This window comes from Copadichromis virginalis, linkage group LG9, assembly GCF_057382275.1.
Source record: "Copadichromis virginalis isolate Kocher_CV1m ecotype Utaka linkage group LG9, C_Virginalis_male_GT1.1, whole genome shotgun sequence".
Lineage (NCBI taxonomy): Eukaryota > Metazoa > Chordata > Actinopteri > Cichliformes > Cichlidae > Copadichromis > Copadichromis virginalis.
In genome coordinates, this window is record NC_140626.1 from 20,245,821 (window position 1) to 20,266,094 (window position 20,274).

The 20,274-nt window shown below is 45.5% G+C and overlaps 1 protein-coding gene and 1 pseudogene across 1 annotated transcript in view; both read right to left on the minus strand.

Annotated features, from left to right (window-relative positions):
- gli3 (GLI family zinc finger 3) overlaps positions 1-20,274 on the minus strand; it is a 97,053-nt gene that overhangs the window by 52,720 nt on the left and 24,059 nt on the right. The window contains exon 3 of the mRNA XM_085468090.1: positions 6,504-6,749. Coding sequence (XP_085324216.1) covers positions 6,504-6,749 — 246 coding nt within the window. The remainder of the gene's footprint in view (positions 1-6,503; positions 6,750-20,274) is intronic.
- On the minus strand, positions 5,863-5,961 carry LOC146701765 (U6 spliceosomal RNA; annotated as a pseudogene).

Genomic DNA, 20,274 nt, shown 5'->3' on the forward strand with positions numbered 1-20,274 from the left:
AGTTCCCAGAGAGAACCCATACACTCAAACTCCACACAGAAAGGCTCCAGCTGGCAGGCGGTTTCAACCCCATGGCCTTCTTTCTGTGAGGCACAAGTGCTAACCAATGCAGCACCACTTGATTGCCCAAATCTTTTATCACCATAAACATTCAAAACTACCAGTGCAGTCCTTTAAATATCTAGCTCAGAAATGGCTTTTTCTCCCTGGGCTGAGTGGCTGTTGCTCTATCTTCCACTGAATCCAGACATTAGACAAAGTCTGCTCAGGTCTCTAGAGGTATGTGGCCATTATTTGAGGCGGGTGGAAGGAAACTACGTGTCACAGAGTAAAGACAAAGCCCAGTGTTACAACAATCAGACAAATGGCTCCTGGGCTCTGTAAAACCAAATACAGTTTGATTCCTCTGGACCATTTGGGTCTTATGAGTAAAACACCATCTGTAACTCTGAGTCTCCTTCCTCTTCACTCTTTGTACAGTGTGCTTTGCTGTCACCTTACCCTCTCTTTCACCCTCTCACTCTTGCATTGTATTCCTAATTCCTTCAGTTAATCCCAGTTTCTGTCTATCTCTGTTTCTTTGCCTCTCTCGTTATTCAAAGCACATCCTCCCCGATCTCTCCCTCTTTCCCTCCTCACAGCATCCCTAAACAAGGACAAAGTTGTAATCCATTTACTACACTGCTGTCAACAGATTCCACCCAAATAATCCTAAAAGACTCAGAACCAGGCCTAGGTACTATCAAGGGAATGGCAGGAACAAGGAGGCGGAATGCACAGGGGACGGATGCAGGAAAAGAGGGAGGAGTGAGAAGAACATACAAGGGGTGTGGAGGAGTACAGACGGAGGGAAGTTGTGTCACAGTGATTTGAGTCTTTGTCACGCAGGTGGCGCCCAGGGGTTCCCTCAGTCTGGGCAGAGAGACAAACGGAGGCCCATGTAAACCTTAAAGAGGATTAACCCTGCCGGAGCGCTTTAATGAGACCTGAAAGTGCCGGGCACCGGAGAGCCCCGCTGATTGAGCCGCGCTCCAGTCGGATCCCAACGGTCCGCCGGCCCAGTGGCCCAGCAGCGCTGCTGCAGCCCCGTGGCCTACAGCTGCCCGCTCACACTGAGCCACATCAAAGCGGCCCGTCTGGGAGAACCCCGAGATGGGAGGGAGGGGGGGAGGGGTGGGCATGAGGGAGGTGGGGTGTGTGCGTGTGTGCACGCAGGAGAGGTGGGAGGAGGGTGCCTGGATGGAGGAATCCCTTATCTCGTCCTGAGAGGATGCTGCTCTGTGGTGCGAGATTGTCTGGAGCTGCCACCTGTCCCAGGCATCTTTGAAGGCAACACTAAAGCCTGTGATGGGCCTGACCTCCTTGAGCTCCCATTCTTTTATGTCTCTCTTCATTTTCTGCTTTGTTACACCCCCCCACCCCCTACACTCTCTACTGCTCTTCTCTCTACTTCTTAGCCCTCTGTCTCACTTACACCCTCATATTCAGCCGTGCCTCCCTTTCCGTCTTTCTCCTCTCTCCAGCGATATCTTCCACTTCACCACGCCGTTAGAAACATTTTAATTATACTATGTTCATCAGCCTCTTCTTCATGTAGAACAATATATACTTGTGACCCTCCAGAGACAAGAGCAAGATACGGGTTGTTGGTTGGAGGGATAAGGGTGCTTATCTTTGGCACTATGTGAGAGGAATGCAAATGAAAAAAAAAGTGATGAGATATGGATTCAGAAGAAACATGTCGGACTCTATCATACTGGTGAATACGGGGTAACTCAAAGCGGAGAGGAAAATCTTGTGATATTGTGGCTTTAACCGGAGAGCTGAGGAGAAGCCCTCATGGGTATTTAATCTTCTTCTTTTCATAATTTGGTGCTTAATGTAAGCAGGAGGGAGTGTTTATTCTCCTTTTGGATGGACAAGACACAACAAATCTTCATTTTTAAGCTTTCTCGTCGACAAAGCGCCATTGTTCCTATTTGCATCTGCGACTCGATTAACCAATCACATTGGAAAAGAGGGTAAACACACTGGCAGATGATGCTACAACGGCACTGAGAAACACTGAGAACATCTGCAGTCCTCTAGAAATTCTTCTTAATTCTTCTTAGCTCCTTCACATTTAATCTCGTCATTGTTAATAGGAACTGCTACTGTTCAGAGATATGCCGTTTTCACACACACACACACACACATCAGCTTTGTGGTAAAAGCGCCGCATGACCTTAAGATGGTATGAAAGTGCATTCTTGAAGCACTTCAAACTCCGCTTAACCCTCTTAAATCATCAAGAACTACAAAGAGGCACATGCATGCGAGAATACTGCCTATCTTACGGTGCGAGATGCCTCTAATAAGCTGTATAAAAGGGGATCATCTGATTATCCCTGGTGTGCTGGACCAAGGGGCCACGGCAGAGCACAGGCCCATGTTGTTCTTTTTTGATGAAAGGAGGTGGATGGAAGGGATCCCTTTCCATCGCCTGCAGTGTGCCCCAGGCTTCTCTGTGCCGGCACACCACTGGGGGACTGCACCATGCCACCACGCTCAAAAAGCCAATATTGAAACAATCACAAAGACAAACACTTACCCTTGAAACAGGCACGTGTCCTCTCACCCCAGGCTCTCCTCAGTTGTTTGAGGGGGGGGGATGTTTGAACCTGCATCCAAGCCGGTTGTCACATTTAAACCAACAAGAGATCAGAAAGTTTGTTCGGTGAGAGCACTCTGCTACTTTTTTCTCCTCGTACACATGCACACACTTTATACTTTACATTATACATAGCGCACAGTGCTTCCTCTCTCTGCCACGTATAGAAAGAACCTGTGCAGTCCATACGAAGTGAGCGACCAAGGACTGTAATTAACTGTAGCGAGGCCAGGGCCATTGTTGTGTGGATCACGTACAGTTTGATGACAGCTAATTCAGTTCAGTGGTCAGCTGCATTTTGATATAGAGGCAGACAGAATGACGCCGGGGCAGCGGCCGGCGTGCTACGGCCGAGTAGACCTGAGATCAGCTTGGCGCAGCGGTTCAGAGTTTAACCCCTGTGACTGGACACCCACCCCCCTCTCCCTATAACCATAAAATCGTGGAACAGGTTTTACACCACGGCTCAGCGTTCCCGGTAGCTTTCCCCAAACACAGGGCCAGTATGATCCATGCAGTCACCTTTGACCAGGATCAGAGAGCAGGATTCCTCCGGCCAAAAGATCCATACATCCACCGCCTGTGCTTAGCTCAATTGGTTTCTGAGATCAGTCAAGGACAGCAAGGCTTTGGTGTGTGGGGATTAAGCCCTTGCAGCCAGATCTAGGCTAGATTTTTAAGGAGCTAAACCGAAGACTATTGAACTGATAGTTATCCATCACAGCCTGAAGATACTTGCTGTGCCTGCTCTGCCCAGACTAGATATAACACAGCAACAAAACTTCTCACTTCAGGGACGAAATTCTTTAGCATCATCTCTAAAGCTTTGCAAATTTACTGGTTGCATTCATCAACCATTCAGAGTAGTTTCAACATTTGTAAGAAAGCCATTGAAAAGCACGCGATTTAAGTCCCTCCATAGATGTGTTTAGGCTGGCAAAGAAGGGAAAGATGAGAAACTTTAAAAAAGAAAAAAAAGAGGATCCCTTTGGAGGAAGCAGAGATGCGTCGCCAGCAAGTGGGCTCACTGTTGCTGCACGACCACTGACCGGCTAATCAGCACACAATGTAGACAGATGTCAGCGCACAGCGTCGCATTCACACTTCTACACAATTAAAGATCTTAAAAAAAAAGACTTCTCCCTCATTAATCCTCATCTCAATCCTTTCTCCTTATCCTGCAGCAAAGCCTCATGTATTAGCGTTGTGGTAAGAAGGATATGGACTCTTATCCAGTGTTTGCCCAAGAAAAGCGGCTAAGACTCAGGCATCACCACGATTAGCTAATGCTAACAATAGGAGCAATGTTTCCTTGGTGCCTCCTCTTTTCTGCGCTGAAGTGGGTGTTAAAACCAGAGTAAACAGAGACTTAGGCCAAGGACATAAGAAGAGTGGGAGATCACAAGTCTGGGTGAATAGCGCAGATTTACTCAGAGCGCGAGGCCCTGAAGATAAACCCCTCTTTCGGTCTCTTGTGGTTGCTCGACTCCCACACCTCCCAGAGCTTCGCCACCATGTTAACGACCCATCGGCCAGGTGTGGTGAGGCTGCAGGTGCCATCGCATTTAGGCACATTAAGCACTGACACACACTAGCGGTAAGAGTAATCGGATTTACCTGGCTGTCTGCTGCATGGCGTGGAGCGCTGTGCAAGCGCAGCACAACGGCTTAGGGCCCCCTCTCCATCACACACACGCACACACCTGGGATGAATTAAGGAGGTGACAAAGCCCTCATAGAGAGGGACTGCCACAGGAGAATTAAGTGTGTGTGTGTGTGTGTGTGTGTGTGTGTGTGTGTGTGTGTGTGTGTGTGTGTGTGTGCAAAATATGTGTGCTCAATTGTGTACTGAACCAGAAACCAGAACAGGAGCCCGTAGCTTTTTACACCTTGTGGTGCAGGAGTGGCGACAGATGCTATAGGCTCCTGGTTCAAAGCAGCCGAAGAGCAGGGGTTGGGGAGGGGGTGGCAGAGGTTTAAGGGGGACCCCTTTCGATCTGCTGACCCTCAGATCGTCAGAGCTCATGGGGATTGAGCTCTGGTACTGGGTTCAATCAGACAGAATGGGACCGCTGCCTTTAGGAACTCCCCATGTCCTCAACACCTGGGGCCAGAAGGAGGTGTTTTACACAGCAATGCTCTCATCTCAAATCATAAGTCTTCCTGAGCGAAGGAGAGATCATAGAAACATCAATGAAAAGCACCAGAAGTCACTGACACCGACCTTGTTGGTGTTTTCATTCTTCCCTGAACACCGGGAATCAACTTTTTGTGTAATTCTTAAATGTTTGTGTTGTTTTTCTTAGTTTATTAATATTTTCATCATGCCTGTGATAATTTGGCAGATCCCAACATGATATGTAAATTGTTTGTTTTTCCTGGTCGACACCAGAAAAGAGAGAAACATAGTAAATCCTTGTCTTGAAAAACCAAAAACTACAAGAACCTTGCTGCAGATGTCTGTGCATCATGCCTACACGTGCCTACACATCCCAGCATCACTGCTATCACAGTCCTCTACTCCTGTCTGCTCCATACGTCTGCAGTCTTCCACCCTCTCGAGTCCTCGTGCACGAAGAATTCCTCTTGAAGCTCTACAGCCCTTTTGACTTTTCCTGCTGCTTTTGAACTCTCCATTTCAAGACTGTGACTTTTCCACATGACCCCAAGCCTCAGACTTAACCCCCTCCCCCCAACCCCCACCCCTCCAACCTTCCTGACTCCTACCCCAAGGCTTCAGTGGTCTGGAACCACCAGAGTTCCTTCACACATACCCACACACATACATAAAATGAGAAGTGGCAGTGTTGCTGAGTTAGGTCAGGATGTAATGGGCAGTAATGTTCTGCCCTCGAGGGTTCTGTCCAGAGAACTGCCTGGTTTTAAGTAACCTTTACCTTAAAGAGGCACCTTGATGACTCTCAGGCACCCAACCACGATGGAGAAGCAGTTAATGAAGTGGCTGAATAAATAGAGTTACAGTATAAGGTTGGGGTCCACTGGACTTTCATTACTGCCGCTGGATTAAAATCCTTCTGGCGCACTCCTCCTGCTCCCTTTCAGCACCAGTATAACCAAACTAAACAAGCTATCACATCAAATCCTTGTCTGCAGTTAAAGTCCTGGCCACCAGATTAACTTCCAAATCAGCCCCTTTGCTCTCCAAACACCCTTCTCCAGCATTTCTTTTACTTAACCGCCGCTATGTGTCTCACCTTTTCTTAGAATTATCTTTGCGTGTCATCTTTGCGCAGGGGCCATGCTAATCTTCTCTGTATCGTTCCAATTTTAGTATCCTTCCTTCACCCGATTCTCTCGGGCTTTGTCTCTGTGAGTCTCTCTCGCACTCTCTCCCTCTCTGTGTCTTCCTCTGCCTTTCTCTCATACAGTCTCTGAGTCCCAGAGAGACCGAGAGGCAGAGTAGGGGGTGGTGAGGTTTGACTCTGCGTTGCTTTTGGGCTTTGAAGTGTGTGTTGATGAGAGAAAGCGGAGTACTGTGTTCAGACAGGCCCCTAATGAGGGAATTAAGAAGCTACGCTGGCCGTTCCCCATACTAACTTCCCAAGCGCAACACAAGGCGAGAGTGCGTGCGTGCGTTCACAAGTGTGTGTGCCTGTATCTGTGTGCAGAGGAGAGACGGAGTGTAAGAGAAGGGCTAATCTGTCAGACTTAATCAAGCATCTGGCAGCCCTGCCTCTCACCTACAGTAAAAAGGGAAACTTGGCTTCAGCATTACGGGTTCTGCAAGCATGTCCTTGAGCTGTGTAGCTTCTCAACTTTACACGTTAAAGTTTCAAGTTTACCATTTTAAAATGAAGTGAGCGGCTCTTGTGTTTGTGGCTCGCGGACTTACGATAGTGCGAGTCTAGGTAGCCGTTGCGAGGGTCCATTGCAAACAGCGTGCCCCGGTATGGAAGTGCATGGTCAGCCAGATGTGGCAGGGAACCGTGCTGCTCCTTCTTGAGCAAGGAAGGGCGTTCCTCCGTAGACGTAGAGGGCTCCTCATTTATGCTTCTGTCAGGGGCGCCAGGCGTCGGGACCTGAGAGCTGATGGCATTGCGCCTCTCACGGTGGTAAGGCGTGCCTGAACTCTCGTCCTCTGCGTGGACATGAAGACAGAAAGACAGGAGAAGAATCCAGTGTTATAAATTTGGAAGGGCAACACATTTTTCTTTTAAACAGATATCAGAATAAAAGCTGTAGCTATGAACGCTGCTCATGTAGTGGGGGAGCTCATAAAAGGAGGAGCTGCTTTGCACACCTGAAACCTACGGTAAATCTGCCTTCCTTCAGCCCCTGGATATGAGAGTTCAGAAGCAGTCAGCGTATGAGCAAACGGACACCATGGAGGAAAAAATTCCAAACATCTGAACAAGTGTTTAAATTCACATCTGTCTTCTCTTTTTATATAAAAATAAATTCTCATGAAGAAAACAACTCAGGCGTTCAGTCAGCATTCAAAGATGCCCGTTAGCAAGCATCACTGGCTACACCAACCCCACCCTGCTTCAGTCTCCAACCAACCCCCACCTTTCACTCTTAAACTAAATCTTTTTCTCTTTTTCTATCTGTGTCTAAGGGGGAAATTAGGAGGCCCTCTGGAGAAAGCTGCTTGGCATGCTGTATAAAGCGGATAAATGTGGAGCTGAGTTCAAGGGCTAAGCTCCACCAGAAAGACCTGACCTCTGACCCCTTGGCTTGACCTCTGAGATGACATATATAAGGGTCAGTTATCCTCGTGACCTGGTATTAGCCCTTTCTGTAGTCTGATACCACAGAGACTAACTCAGAAAGAAACATGCCATCAAAAGTATGTCATTTTTTTTCAACTGGGTTGATTTAATCTTTAAAACAGGAGGACATAAATCCTGCCTGATGATTTAGGCCCGGACGTCATGATGCTCAGGGGCAGACTGAACTGGGATATTTTAGTGAACAGCACTTTAATGTGTTTGTGGGAAATTCTGCAAAATCACTGGTGACATGCTAACTAGATAGGCAGGCCAGACCTTAAAAGAGTGTGATTGTTTGTACGTGGCCTATTTTAAGAATTATTTTTGTTTTTATATATTTTGACATTTTGCACTATCAAAAGGGTCAAAACATGAATTCCAAATGATCTTCAATAACACGTGATCTTAGGGACTTGGGTACTTTCTTAGGTTTTGCTTTGAACTGAGACATCTGTATGTTATAGATTCAAAAAAATCATCATTTGTCAAGAGCAAGCCCTTGCTTTTTTGCCCTGAGCCAAATCCTTCAGTTCCAGCTTGTGTTGCCCACAGGTCTCCATGTTCAGCCCGGGTTATATGCAATTATGAGTTCACCACTAAGGCTGCTGGTCATCAGTACACTCCAATGTTCTTTCTTGTATTAACGCTTCTCACCGGGAACCTGGCAAAATACCGTTGTGCTGGCGCCAGAGGTACTGCAGTATTAGCAGCCTAACAGCGTGAGCAGCTCCCCCACTATGTGCCGCAACCCAACAGCATCCAACTGCCAATTAAGAAACAGAGGCGAGGGCCAGATTAAAGAGCGCACTACCTTAAGCACTGAAGAGTGCTGCTATAGAGCTGTAGCACTTCACAGAAGAAGAGAAGTGATCAGAAAGGAGGAGGTTAAGAGAGAAAAACAGAGAGGGAGAATGAGATTGAGAGAGGCGAAGAGAGCGAGAGAGCAGGAGGAGCAACCCAAGGGTCCTGCTTTTATTCCCTTCACTCTCCCACATCCATTACCTGCGTTTGGACCAGCGTGCCCTCGTGCAGCACTGGCAGCAGTTTCAAGGATTCTTAACGCGGAACTGACAACCAGAGAAGCAAGGCGCTCTCATCCCCGGGAAATGACAGTGTCAGTTATGATATAAGTATTTAATCCTATACTGCACAGCCAGTGATCTTATTAAGGGAATAATGCAACTTATACGGTTAAAGCTGGATTAATAGGTCTGCGCTTGCAAAGCGCAATATTAACATAAAGGGATTTCAGAATTGGGTTCATCTCCTGACATGAATTGAGGAAGTCGAGACTGTAAACTATGCAGGGAGCGAGCGATGCTAAGGGCAGAGCGTGTGGCTGTGTGCAGCTCCGGCTCCTACTGTGCACGCTCAATTCTTTAACATCCAGAAAAATCTAGCATTACATCTGGGAAAGTAGAAACTTTCTACATATTCATGAGCTTGTTTTTGTACTTTCATACATATATTTGATGTTTTATAAATACATTCATCACTGGGGCTTGACATGGTGTAGCGTGAAGTTATGAAAAACTACAAAGGAGACTCAAGCGTTTACTTTTTTTTTTTTTAAATCTATACTTTACATTTCTATTTGCCAACTATTTCAGTGAGCACTACTCTTCTTGTCCTCAATCTTTCGTGTTCTGTCTTTTTCTTTCCTTTTACTTTCTCGGTGACCCCCACCGCTATTCAGATGTGTCTTTCTCCCTAAAGGGAGGTCAAGCGACTAATAGTTCAATCACAGCACTGTCACAGTACCACCATCCCCCCTCCAGTCACCCCAGCAAGCCCTGGGTGGGTTTCATCATTCTACCATATACCACCTAGAGGGAGTTCATTACATCAGTTCATAGGACCTTAAAGAGTTAAACAAACACTCTGCAGCACAAGGGTCAATTGACTCCTTGACTCCTCAGTGGAGGAAAGAGAGTCTCTGGTAAGGTTTTTCTTCTATGCTGCTTGTACCTGGCGAGTGGAAACTTTTTACATCCTTCTAACGTGTTGAGCATCTGTCAAGAAATGAGGTAATGAAGACAGAGAAGACACAGGTAAACACATGCAACTTTGAAAAGTTCAACCCTGCAACACTTCTCCAACTCTGACCATCAGCCCAGCAGACCCTTTCCCCTTTTCCCTCCCTCATTTTTCATTCCTCTTTTATTTCCCTCTCTTTTCCCATGGTTGCCGCATCCAGTCCTCTACCAGTTTGCAGGTCTATTCAGCCCAACACAAAAGCAGCAGGCCGGTCCTCTGTGGACCAGAGGAAAAGCATGCCTCTCAAAAAAACAGAAAAAAGAACTATCCCGCTCTCTCTATGGTGATTGAATTTCTTAACATCTTTTCAAAAAGCGCTTAAATGCCTGGAGGCGAGAGGAAGAAACAAGCTAATGGTGGATGGGGAGCACTGAACAAATTTCAGAGCCCTTTCCTGCTCGCGTTTGAGGTTGAAAGCGAGCTCCTGCCTTTCAAGTTTCAAAGTCCTCCTTCCTCCCGCAGTGTCACTGAAGGATTTGAAAAGAAGGTAATTGTGCTCACTGCCGTCCTGATCAGAGCACACGCCCCAGCTCTAGTATTTCAGGAGCTTTCTCTGCCACTATAATGGTACCTGGTGCTCCATTCCTGCATTCTTCCTCCCTTACTACTCTTTCTCCTCCTTCTCTCTCTCTCTCTCTGACCCTCTACAAATGCACTCTGTATTGCTCTCACTCACTTGGTTTCTATCCTTCTTTCACCCCCAGCAAGCCGCTCATTAAATCCTAAAACCCAGGTTTCTCCCTTTTTTCCTCTTGTCTGGGGTGTCTATTGTAGGATTCTGGTTCAAATACCTTTCAAGAAAACCCTATGCATGGCCTTTAATATGGCAGTATAAAAGACAGCGTGGATGCAATGACAAAATGAAATTTTGAAAGAGATAATGAGATATGGAGTGGGGCCAGTACCTCTTAGAACTGGGCCCTGGGACAAGAGGGGGGCTAAAGTTAAGGATGCCCAGCCAATTCAAAGAAACAGCAAGTGAAACAAAACGCTCAGCTTGTTGTTTTTGAAGGCATTTTCTAGAGGCGCAGGTTAAGAACGAGGACTGTTGTTCCTCCACATGCCAATCGGTCCCTCACTCCCAACCGTCTGATTCGCCTTCTGGCCTGAACTCAGTCAGAGTCTCCAAAGTTGGGACATGCATGTTGTACAAAGGGCCATTGCGCACCATAGTTTCCCCCATCCCCAGTTACCACTTTTTCTAAAAGCTCAAAATATCAGAAGGGGTGTTCTTGTACCTCTGAGCCAAAGCCAGACATGCGCTGTATTCCACCTTCGAACTTCTCAAAGCGCTGTTTGTCAGTGGCACAAACACGTTTTGGCTGGGGAGCACATGGAGAGCGAACAAGGAGAAGAGGAGTGGAGGATATGCGGTGAAATCACAAAACACTTCTTCAAAGCTCCTCTCCTCCTGTGCAATAATCTCTTGCTCCCTTTTTCTTTCTCTTGCAAATCAACTCCCGGGAAAGACTCAAGACTCCCCAATTAACAATGAGAGGGGGAAGAAAAATTCCAGCAGCTGGCTAGAGTTTAATAAGACTACCTCTCCAAGCAGCTTAGGCTTATGTACCTGATTCACCGGCCCTGGCATTGGAGCTAAAGACAGAGGGAATCATTCACGATTAGTGCAGGCTGAAATACGAGGGAGAGAGCGAGAGACCGTTCAAGCTCTACCAAACCCAACAGCAAGCGCGTAGGGGATTACTGCAATTGTGTGAGGTATTTTTCTGATCAACTTCTTGGCTGATAGGCTCAATGCCACAAGGAGCTCGGGGCCTTCCACAGAACAAGGTTCAGTTATGCATTATGTGAAGGTTAGCGAGCCTTGATGTATCTGACTAAAAAGGTTGACTTTTGAACAACTTCCTTAACAAAGACATCTAAATGTCAGAAGGCAGAATGAGGTCATTACTCTGATATCTGTGGGCAGGATAGTTAGCAATCCCCCAGTCTAAACGTCTGGGGAACTTCAGCAAATATAAAAGTTAGCTCCCTCTCACTCTGCACTTGTGTTTGATTCTGTCTCTGCAGAGTGAACCTGCTGTGGTACATTATTTAACTATCAGTGCCTGATTGATGCTTGGACGAATTGCAGAGAGAGGTCAGGATGTTCCCTCTCCTGGTTAGCAGTCTATTGTCGGCGGCTGATTTCCCACACAGCGTCCGCAAATGCCCTCTTCAATATTCATCTAGGCAAATTTGATGACTCCCACATCTCAATTTGGCTCTCGGCAGCCTACGCCCCAGCCCCCTGCTCCACCACTCGCGGTCCCAGCTTGCTCTCTCTGCCGCCGGGGGTCTTCTGGGACGCACCCAGAGCCTCAGCATCTCACAGTCCCAGCCTCCAGGCCCCGGGGCTGGGGAGGGGCAAATCAAAGCCTGCTTGGCTCCTTTCTCTTTCCTTGCGCTCACCTCAAATCAGCCTCACAGCAGGGTTGTGTCGTGCCAAGCCTCCGCCTGCCCTAAGCTACCCCTTATTCACCCATTAGGGGCACAGGCCCACCGTAGAGCTGCCCGAAACCCCACTACCATTTCATCAGGGCCACATTGTGAGGGAGCAATGAGCATCGCAGTGAGAGAGCTGAAAGCCCTGACTGTAAAAAGCACACTGATGCCTTTTTGACCACAGATAGTTACAGCTTTTAAGGTTTTTCACTCAAAGGGCACCTTGGCCTGTATTCTTTGAGGAATCAAACACCAAGAGATGCATTTGATCAAGGCTTCAAAGCAAAAAGATGCCATTTAGTGCTCTGATTGGCTCATAGACTGTATTAGCATTGCTTCAGACTGTCACAAGCCAGCTATCATCAGCCATAACCTGTTAGACCTTTGTAATGTCCTCCGCAACAATATAAAATGATTATGTGCTAGGGCAGATGAGGGCATAGTCATGTCCGCATGGGATAGTTTGTCTTCGAGGGTGGATCTGGGCACACTGCCCACCAGACCAGAGTGGGCCAGCTTTCCACTGGGCCATAGCACTGGAATCCCGCTTCTGACACCACAGTGATCCGGACCAAGTCTGTGGCACTCAGATTAGGGACGGCTCGCCAAGAGAAATGAATATCCAGCCAAAGAAATGCAGAGCCAACAGTTGGGATAAAATTATAAAAAAAAATAATACAGTAATTTCAAGCACATCAAACATGATCCAAAATTCCACTGTGGCTATATCTCACCTTTTAGTATAGAATAAGAATTTATAAAGCTCTAAGCATGAATAATCAGCTTTTATTAGCGCAAACCTTGTGCATTTATAATTCAAATCCTTTCATGTAAACAAAATGAGTTTTTACGTAGAGAAACACATCCACACATTGGGGTAAAGGTTTTTAAGAGCTTTTTAGTGCATTGCATTGAGACATTGAGAACCCCATTAAGATAGTTTGCCCACACTTACTGGGAGTTGGATAATTAGACACTTCAAAGGCACCTGCCCACCCTCCCAGGGGAGACAGAAATCGCCGCCCCACGACCCGTTTAAAAGCATGTTAACTCGTATCTGAGGCTAGCAGGCTAATTTAACTTTTGACATTTGATATCTGAGGAATGAGAGAGATCAGCCATTTAGCTGGAACAGGATTACCCCCCCGTACACACCCCTCCTCCTCTCCCACCCGTTCCAACCAAACCCCCCCCCCCCCCCCCCCCCCGCTCCACCAGTCAGGCCGGATTCATTAATTTTCTTGCTGCTAAGCACTTTATCAATGACTAGTGAACATCTAAGTCCAGAGTGGACTCTCTCCCTCCCTCACTCACTCCTCCATGGTGATTAAGCCCGTGGATGTTCAGATCTGTCTGTCTAATTCACTGCCTGTGCTGTTGCTGCTGATCTCTTCTCACACCTGCAAAGCAGCTAAGTAAACAGAGGTGAAACTTTTTTGAGAGTCAAGCTTGAACATCATTCATACCGCATCCAATTTAAACAGCATCTGACGAGGTCAAAATGCCAGAAACACTTGTACAAATAGTACAGCTCTATTGCTACTCAAACACATGTCAGCTCGTGGTTTTTATCATGGTTATGACCGTTTCCTCTTTTACTATGCACCTTATAAATAGGTGAAGTCGTTCCAGAAGCCTCTACTTTGGAAACTGTATTTAAAAAGCACTTCCCAAATGATTTAAAAATGCTGTAACAGTAGGAAGAAGGCTGATCGCCTTCATCCTATTTCAGTGACTGAGTAGACCATTTTCCACCGCACAAATTATCGTGCAGTTTTAGGGTGGGTCACAGCTTTGTGCACGTTCCCTACTGCAGGATGCACAGTACTTCTTTCAGAAAAAAGAAAAAACTGCTGGGGCTCTATGGGGATTCATTTAGGTTGAAAGCAACCAGTTTTTTATTTATAAATTTAAAGAAAATAGCAGTAGCAAGAAAAAAAGAGATGGCAAAGAAAGGTTTGTTGGCTTCTCATGAATTGAATGCGGGGAGATGTCAAGAGAAATCAAGAAGAATAGGTATACCTTACTTCAAAAAAGGACTATAAACATCCTTAGGATCACAACCTCAAGCTCTCCAGATTAGGAAACTACCACATGTTACAGTTACAGCAATACAGCGACAAATGCTGCGTTACATTTGCCTCAGGAGTCGGATGCTGAAGCTGGGAATGACTTAATTGCGGAATTGAGCTCCTCGGAAAGGTAGAACATTCATCCACCACAAGAAATACAGAACAAAGCTTTTTTTTTCTTACACTTAGCACCCTTGCAGCACACTCATGAATAGACCCTCATTAATGCTCTTCTTTAAAAGTTTAAGGACTAAACATACCAGCGCATTACGCGAGCACAAAACTGGATTTTAGCATTTTTTTAAAAGTACTGTCAATATTTACGTAGCAAGCACATTGTATTTTGAGAATTTTGTAACTGACCTGTTGCGTATGTATTTTGCAGAGTTTTTCTTGTCAGCATGCAAAGAAAATATTTAAATCAATCATTTATTAACGTGAGCAACAAACAGTTTAGTGCTAAGTTTGTCAATATTTAATGCAAGAAAGAAGCGTGTCTTATTTTTTGCGCTTGATATTTTAATTAACTAATAACCTTGTTTCCAAAACGATGTAACTTTTGTAAATGACCCGTAAAACTAACCACACCTATAAGCACTATTTGGGGATTGCTTAACCACGCTCAGCCTTGCTTAATAAACCCTTACAGTTTTAGTGTTTACTGTTCTACAGCCGCCATCTTGGCTTACTTAGTCATGTTGGTGGGGTTGTTCCAACTTTCTGTCTTGAAAATTCTGACTTCCGACTTCAACCGGAATGCAGTGAAAGCTGCTAGTGTCGATGCTTAGCATACAGCAGGGGATAGCATCACAGCAAGCAGTCTGGAGATACACCCTGAAGGGCAAATGACTGACTAAATACTGTTTTATCAAGAGTTTGCTTCACATAGCATACAGCACAAGCAAGCTAGTCACCGCATCGGTACATTTCTAAAGGTGGTTTACTGGCCTGTATTTAAACACACAGCAAACATTCTTTCCTCCAAAGTACGCTTTGTTGTGTTCAGGCTAAGCTTGTTGAGAAGCATAAGGTTTGGACGTAATTCAAGTTTCTTATCTTAGTTTGTACAAACTGTTAGCTGACTTTTGTTTAGCTTGCTAATGTTGCATGCTACATAACAAGCAATCAACCATTGCAATGCAATTTAGCAGGCCAGTGGAGTAGATTCAGTTTTGGACTCATGCAGGTTTCTCACGGAGTAGCTCGTGATTTAGTTTATCTCACCAAACACCTCATGCGAATACCCTTTTTCTGCCTCCTCCTGCTTTCTGTCATCACTTTCCCCAATCACAATTCAGCTGTCGCAGTTAAATCATTTTCTGTTTAAGCTGCAAGATGAATGAACTGCTGATTTCAAACTTGTCATACCTGTGAAACTGAACAGTCAACCAACGTAAGTGAAACAAACCTACAGGGATACATTTACTTGTGTTTATTTAAAGTACCTCTCCAAATATATTTAAATTTAGCTAGCAATCATTGACATATCACAGTTTGGGAGTTTTGAGGGGAGTTAATTTGCAACCATAAATCTGCATTAGTCCCAGTCTCATGCTTTCTGCTGAATGTCTACATTACAGGTTGAATCGGGGGCTACATGCGAGTGTGACGGATCTGGGTTAAACGAACAGCATGCCTGCAGCTTTGATGCTGCAGCTGGTAATGCTTACAGTTTCTAACCCATCACATTTAAACGCAAAGGTCTTTAGAGACCATGACAATCAGAATTCCAAACTACAAGCCAAATGCCATAAAAATAAAACAACTCAACAGACTCACTTCACTGTGCTCCCACAATGAGGGGCTGTTCTTTGGCACGCACGTTAATCCACCCTGGCTTCAAAAAAGTGAATCAACACTTTACTTTTGCAACTCTAATTATCTAAAATAACATTGGCCCATTTTCCAGTTTAATCGTCAAGACTGAGCAGCTAACAGTTCACTTCATAAAGATTTTCCAACATGCTGTCATTTTATGACGCTTAATAGTCAGGCCACATTTCCTACAGAAGACCTGACCCTCACCTGCCCCCAATGTGTGATATCAGCGGGAGTGCCGGCTTAATAACAGAGGGTAGTTTAGCCCTCTCCTTCTCAAAATAAAGGTGAGATGTGGACAACTTCATTATAGTGTCTGCTGCAGGCAGGGAAAGCCCTGCAGATTAGAGGATCTGCCATGTTGGCCAAACAGACTTAACCACTGTCTGTTGGGAAGGGGCTGAAGGTTGGAGGTGAGCGAGGAAATGAAAAAGCACAAGATTTCTATGTGATTAGATAAATGCCTCTGTAATGCGAGAGAAAGCACAATACACAGTGAAACTTGCAGGTGTGGACAATTTATGGGACTAGCTGCTGGAGAAATGGTCTCATATGTCACAGGTTAGATCAGACAGGATGCGTAAAGTATGACTGAGGGGCTATATGCTCGTTTAACGTAAAGTGTAGTATGGAGTATAGGGAATGTTTATCTGAGAGGATCCTGGAAGTTAAAGATTGTTTGTACATGTCACTCAAGAGTGACATGTACAAACACAAAAACCATAATTTTAAAGTCCACAACTTTAAAATTTAAATCCACTTCAGACGAGTACAGTCAAAGCAATGTTGTGGGTGAACTGAGACATTGTGGAAAAATTGTATTGTTACTTGTTCTAGAGAAATATGCAATATGAATAAATCTGCTCCAAAGGACCATCTGCCAAGTTTAGCTGCAGTAATATTTAGAGCACCAAAACTTTAATATTTATATGTGAAGGACTCACTTCTCATGGAGCAAGTCAGGTTTGTTTTTTGAGGATGATGAAGGGGATGCAAATACAAATACTTAAAATGTGAAAAGTGGAGCAAGCATCTTTGGCCACATTGTTACAAAAATAAACTTTTTAATGGATACTTAGCTTTTCTTAAAATGAAACTATGATGTCAGACTGATAACTGACCCAGATTTAGCATCACCTATCAAATGCATATATATTTGTTTAAAAAATATCCTAAAATCTATAAATCGAAGCCTTTACCATTCCCTGTACCGTTCCACATTCTTCTATTTGACCAGATGTATTGCAGTCTGTCCTTGTGTTTGTTTTCTCGACCTTTTCACTCCTCGTTTTTTCCTCATCAAATCTCCTCCGTCTACACTGCGTCCATTTACCTCACTTCCCATTTCCCCGACTATTCCCCCCTGCATCTCCCCTTCCTGTGGATGTCCCTGCTCAGTAATAAGCTCCTCTCATGTATGACCTCTCCTGTCATTCCCACCACTGGAATCCTCCTTCTCTAATCTCTGCATTACTTTTACATTAATCCCACACTCGGCCGTTGGAGCTCATGTGACACATTGCCATCATAAACCGCTGCTCGAACTGGAATGAATTGGTGTGATGAGGTAAAGCTGACTTAAAATGCTTAAGGCTACCACAGGATTCACCTGTAGCCTGTTGCTTTTCTTTTTCTTCTCCATCCTTAAGTCCCCCAATTTTCCCTCTCAACGCCCCAACTCCTTCAGTGCATTTTCACTCACTCCTGGCCTTCAGCTCACACTCCAAGCCTACTTCCTGTTCCCATGTCTTCCCCAAATCTTCTCAGTCTTCCTCCATCTCCTCTCATCCCTTTCCCCTTGCATTTTCTGCCTCTCTTCATCCACTACCTCCCAGCACCTCCATCCTTCTCCCTCTCCCCTTTGGGCCGCAGTGGGACTGTTGGACTCACGCAGCCACATGCTGAGCTCCTCCAGAGCCAAGCCAGAACAAAGAGCCCATTGAGCCGAGCAGAGACATAATGGGCCGCCTCTGACAGCACCGAAGATGAAGTCATGAGGTCGCCAAACAGTTAATAACGACGACCCCATCCTCCAGCTGCACCAAATGTGTGTGTACAGTTTTGGTGCCGCTGAGAAAAGTGAGAGAAAACGAGGGTGTCTGCAAGCACGCATGACTGAGTTTCCACAGTCTGCAACGCGTGTGTACATATCTTAGAGCATGTGGACGGACAAAAAGCTTTTAAGGGCGTAATGAGATACTCCATGACACCCAAAAATGTGCTCAATCACTGCGTAAATACCACAGAGGAGAGACAAAACCATCAGAGAATTGCACTTTTAGTTTTGGCCTCGCTCCAGCTGCAATGCAGAACACCCACCCCACCACCACCACCACAACCACCTCCCCCCCTTCTTCCTCATTGGAGTCTGTCTGGCGCAAAGTCTGACATGAGACACATCTCCCCGGGACCGGAGCTGTCGCTGCAAGGCCCACACTCTGAACATCATTAGACTCACAGCTCCAGGTGAGATCATGCAGGGTAGCAAAGACCGGAAGATCCAAGTGTATTTGTGTCTGTGCAAAAGCACGCATGCTGGAGATCTGGTTCAAGCATTCATCTCCATGCCACTGAATGACCGTGGCCTATTAAAATGCCTTTACAGGACCACTTGCTTGTCAAGAGGCCTCCGGGCTGAGTTGTGCGCGGGATAGGGGAGGGAGGCAGAGCGGGCGGGAGGCGGGAATGGTGAAAGACAGCTATGCAATTGATTAACATTAGAAGGACTTGCTCAAGTTCAAATTGCACGACCTCCTCTGCTGTAAGCTACAGACGTTTGTTTCCCCGCAAGTAGAAAGCTTCTTTCAAACCCTGTCTGTGCTACACATCTGAGTTCAATTCTCCGCATGCCCTCACTCTGAAAATCAATTCCTCCTCCTCTCCTCTGCTCTTTTCCTCCAGGTCTGCGAACAGACCAGGGCGAAGGGATTACACTGTCCCTCCCCAGATCCGAGCAAGACAACAAATGGTTCTTATCAACTGACACCCCCTCTGCCGTCCAGAAAGAAAAGGCAGAAAAACTGGCCAAGCCGCTTCAGCACGGATGTGTTCTCTGGGTTCTGTCTGCCAATCGTGGCAACTCTTTTCACACTTAAAGCCTGAGCTATTTACGAGAGCCCTGGGAGAATACGTGCACAGCACCGGAGGGTGGGAAGAACTGAGGGGAGAGAGTTGCTGCTTCTCAACCTCTGCTTCTAATCAATCACCAGAAATCACTGCCATGGTTTATGGCCTTTGATCCTAGCTCCTCTTTCGCACTGGAAGGGAGAGAGTTGGGCAGAGAAAGGGGAGGGAAAGCACAGGGAAGGGTGAGAGTCAAGGCCCAGAGGGTGTAGAGGTCAGGGGAGAGAGATTAGGGAGTACAGAGCCTTTTGCGCTCTCAAATCTGAAAGCATGTCTTGATTTAATCCAGTGAGTTTAGAGCGCAGAGCAGCAAATGGCCTGGAAATATCTTTCATGCAAAAAGCTAATTATAAAAGGCAGTAAGTACCTCACAAAGGTAAAAAATATAAAATATATTTTTTAAAAAACTGACTCTAGCTCTTTGTGCACATAACATATGATTTCACAACTCTATAATATATTAATAATTTTATATTTTTTGGCTTATTTATGTATTTATTTTGCAGAAAACAAAGAATCCACAGGTTATTCATAAGCCAACTAGCTGGTATTATTTCTGAAAATGTTTCACTGTGCATAATAAATACATCTTTGTAAATAAAATCAAACTATATAGACAATATCGAAGCCTATTTTTCTTTTATATAAAATCCAACCCTGGTGGCAAGGCCACTAGTTGCCCCTTCATCCAAAGAGAAGAGAGCAAACAAACCAAACAGAGAAAAACACGCCACAATAAATCCTCCCGGTCGGGTCGTGACACTCCTGCTTTGTTCCTCCTGGCAGGTGGGAGGCCACTGATGCCTCCCGACAAATGGGCAGAATGGTAGAATAATCAACTACTGTTTCCCCACTTTATTGGTTTATGGGTTTACGGGTTTACGAGGCCGCCGGCCTCGCTCTCTGAGGGGAGCAGCAGGAGCCAGCAGGACCTTAGATACAGCAGATTGAAGCTGGTCAATACGCACCAATCCTCTCTCATGAGACAAGCTGATCTGTCATTAAACGGCTGGTCATTGGTTTAGACTTGCATGACCTTTGACCCCTGGGCCTTTCTGGTAAAAATGACCTCGGGTTTGTTTTTGTTTTTTTAAGGAGCCGCTGTGACACGAACTCTCACAACATATTAAAAATCTAAGACTTGAGATGTATGCATGCCATGAATTCGAAATCATTTAACTACAATTTGTTTTAGTATCTAAAGATACACACACATAAAAAAATACCCCACAGAATTCAGCATCATTGCTGAAAGACAACATTAACGTTAAAAACAATACTGAGATTTTTAACAAAAGCTGAGATTGCCAAACTTACTCGAAGATAAGGAAAAGGGGTAACCTTATCTAATACGGTTTGCAGACTTCCTGGTTTAGACTATTGCTGTGCATTCACT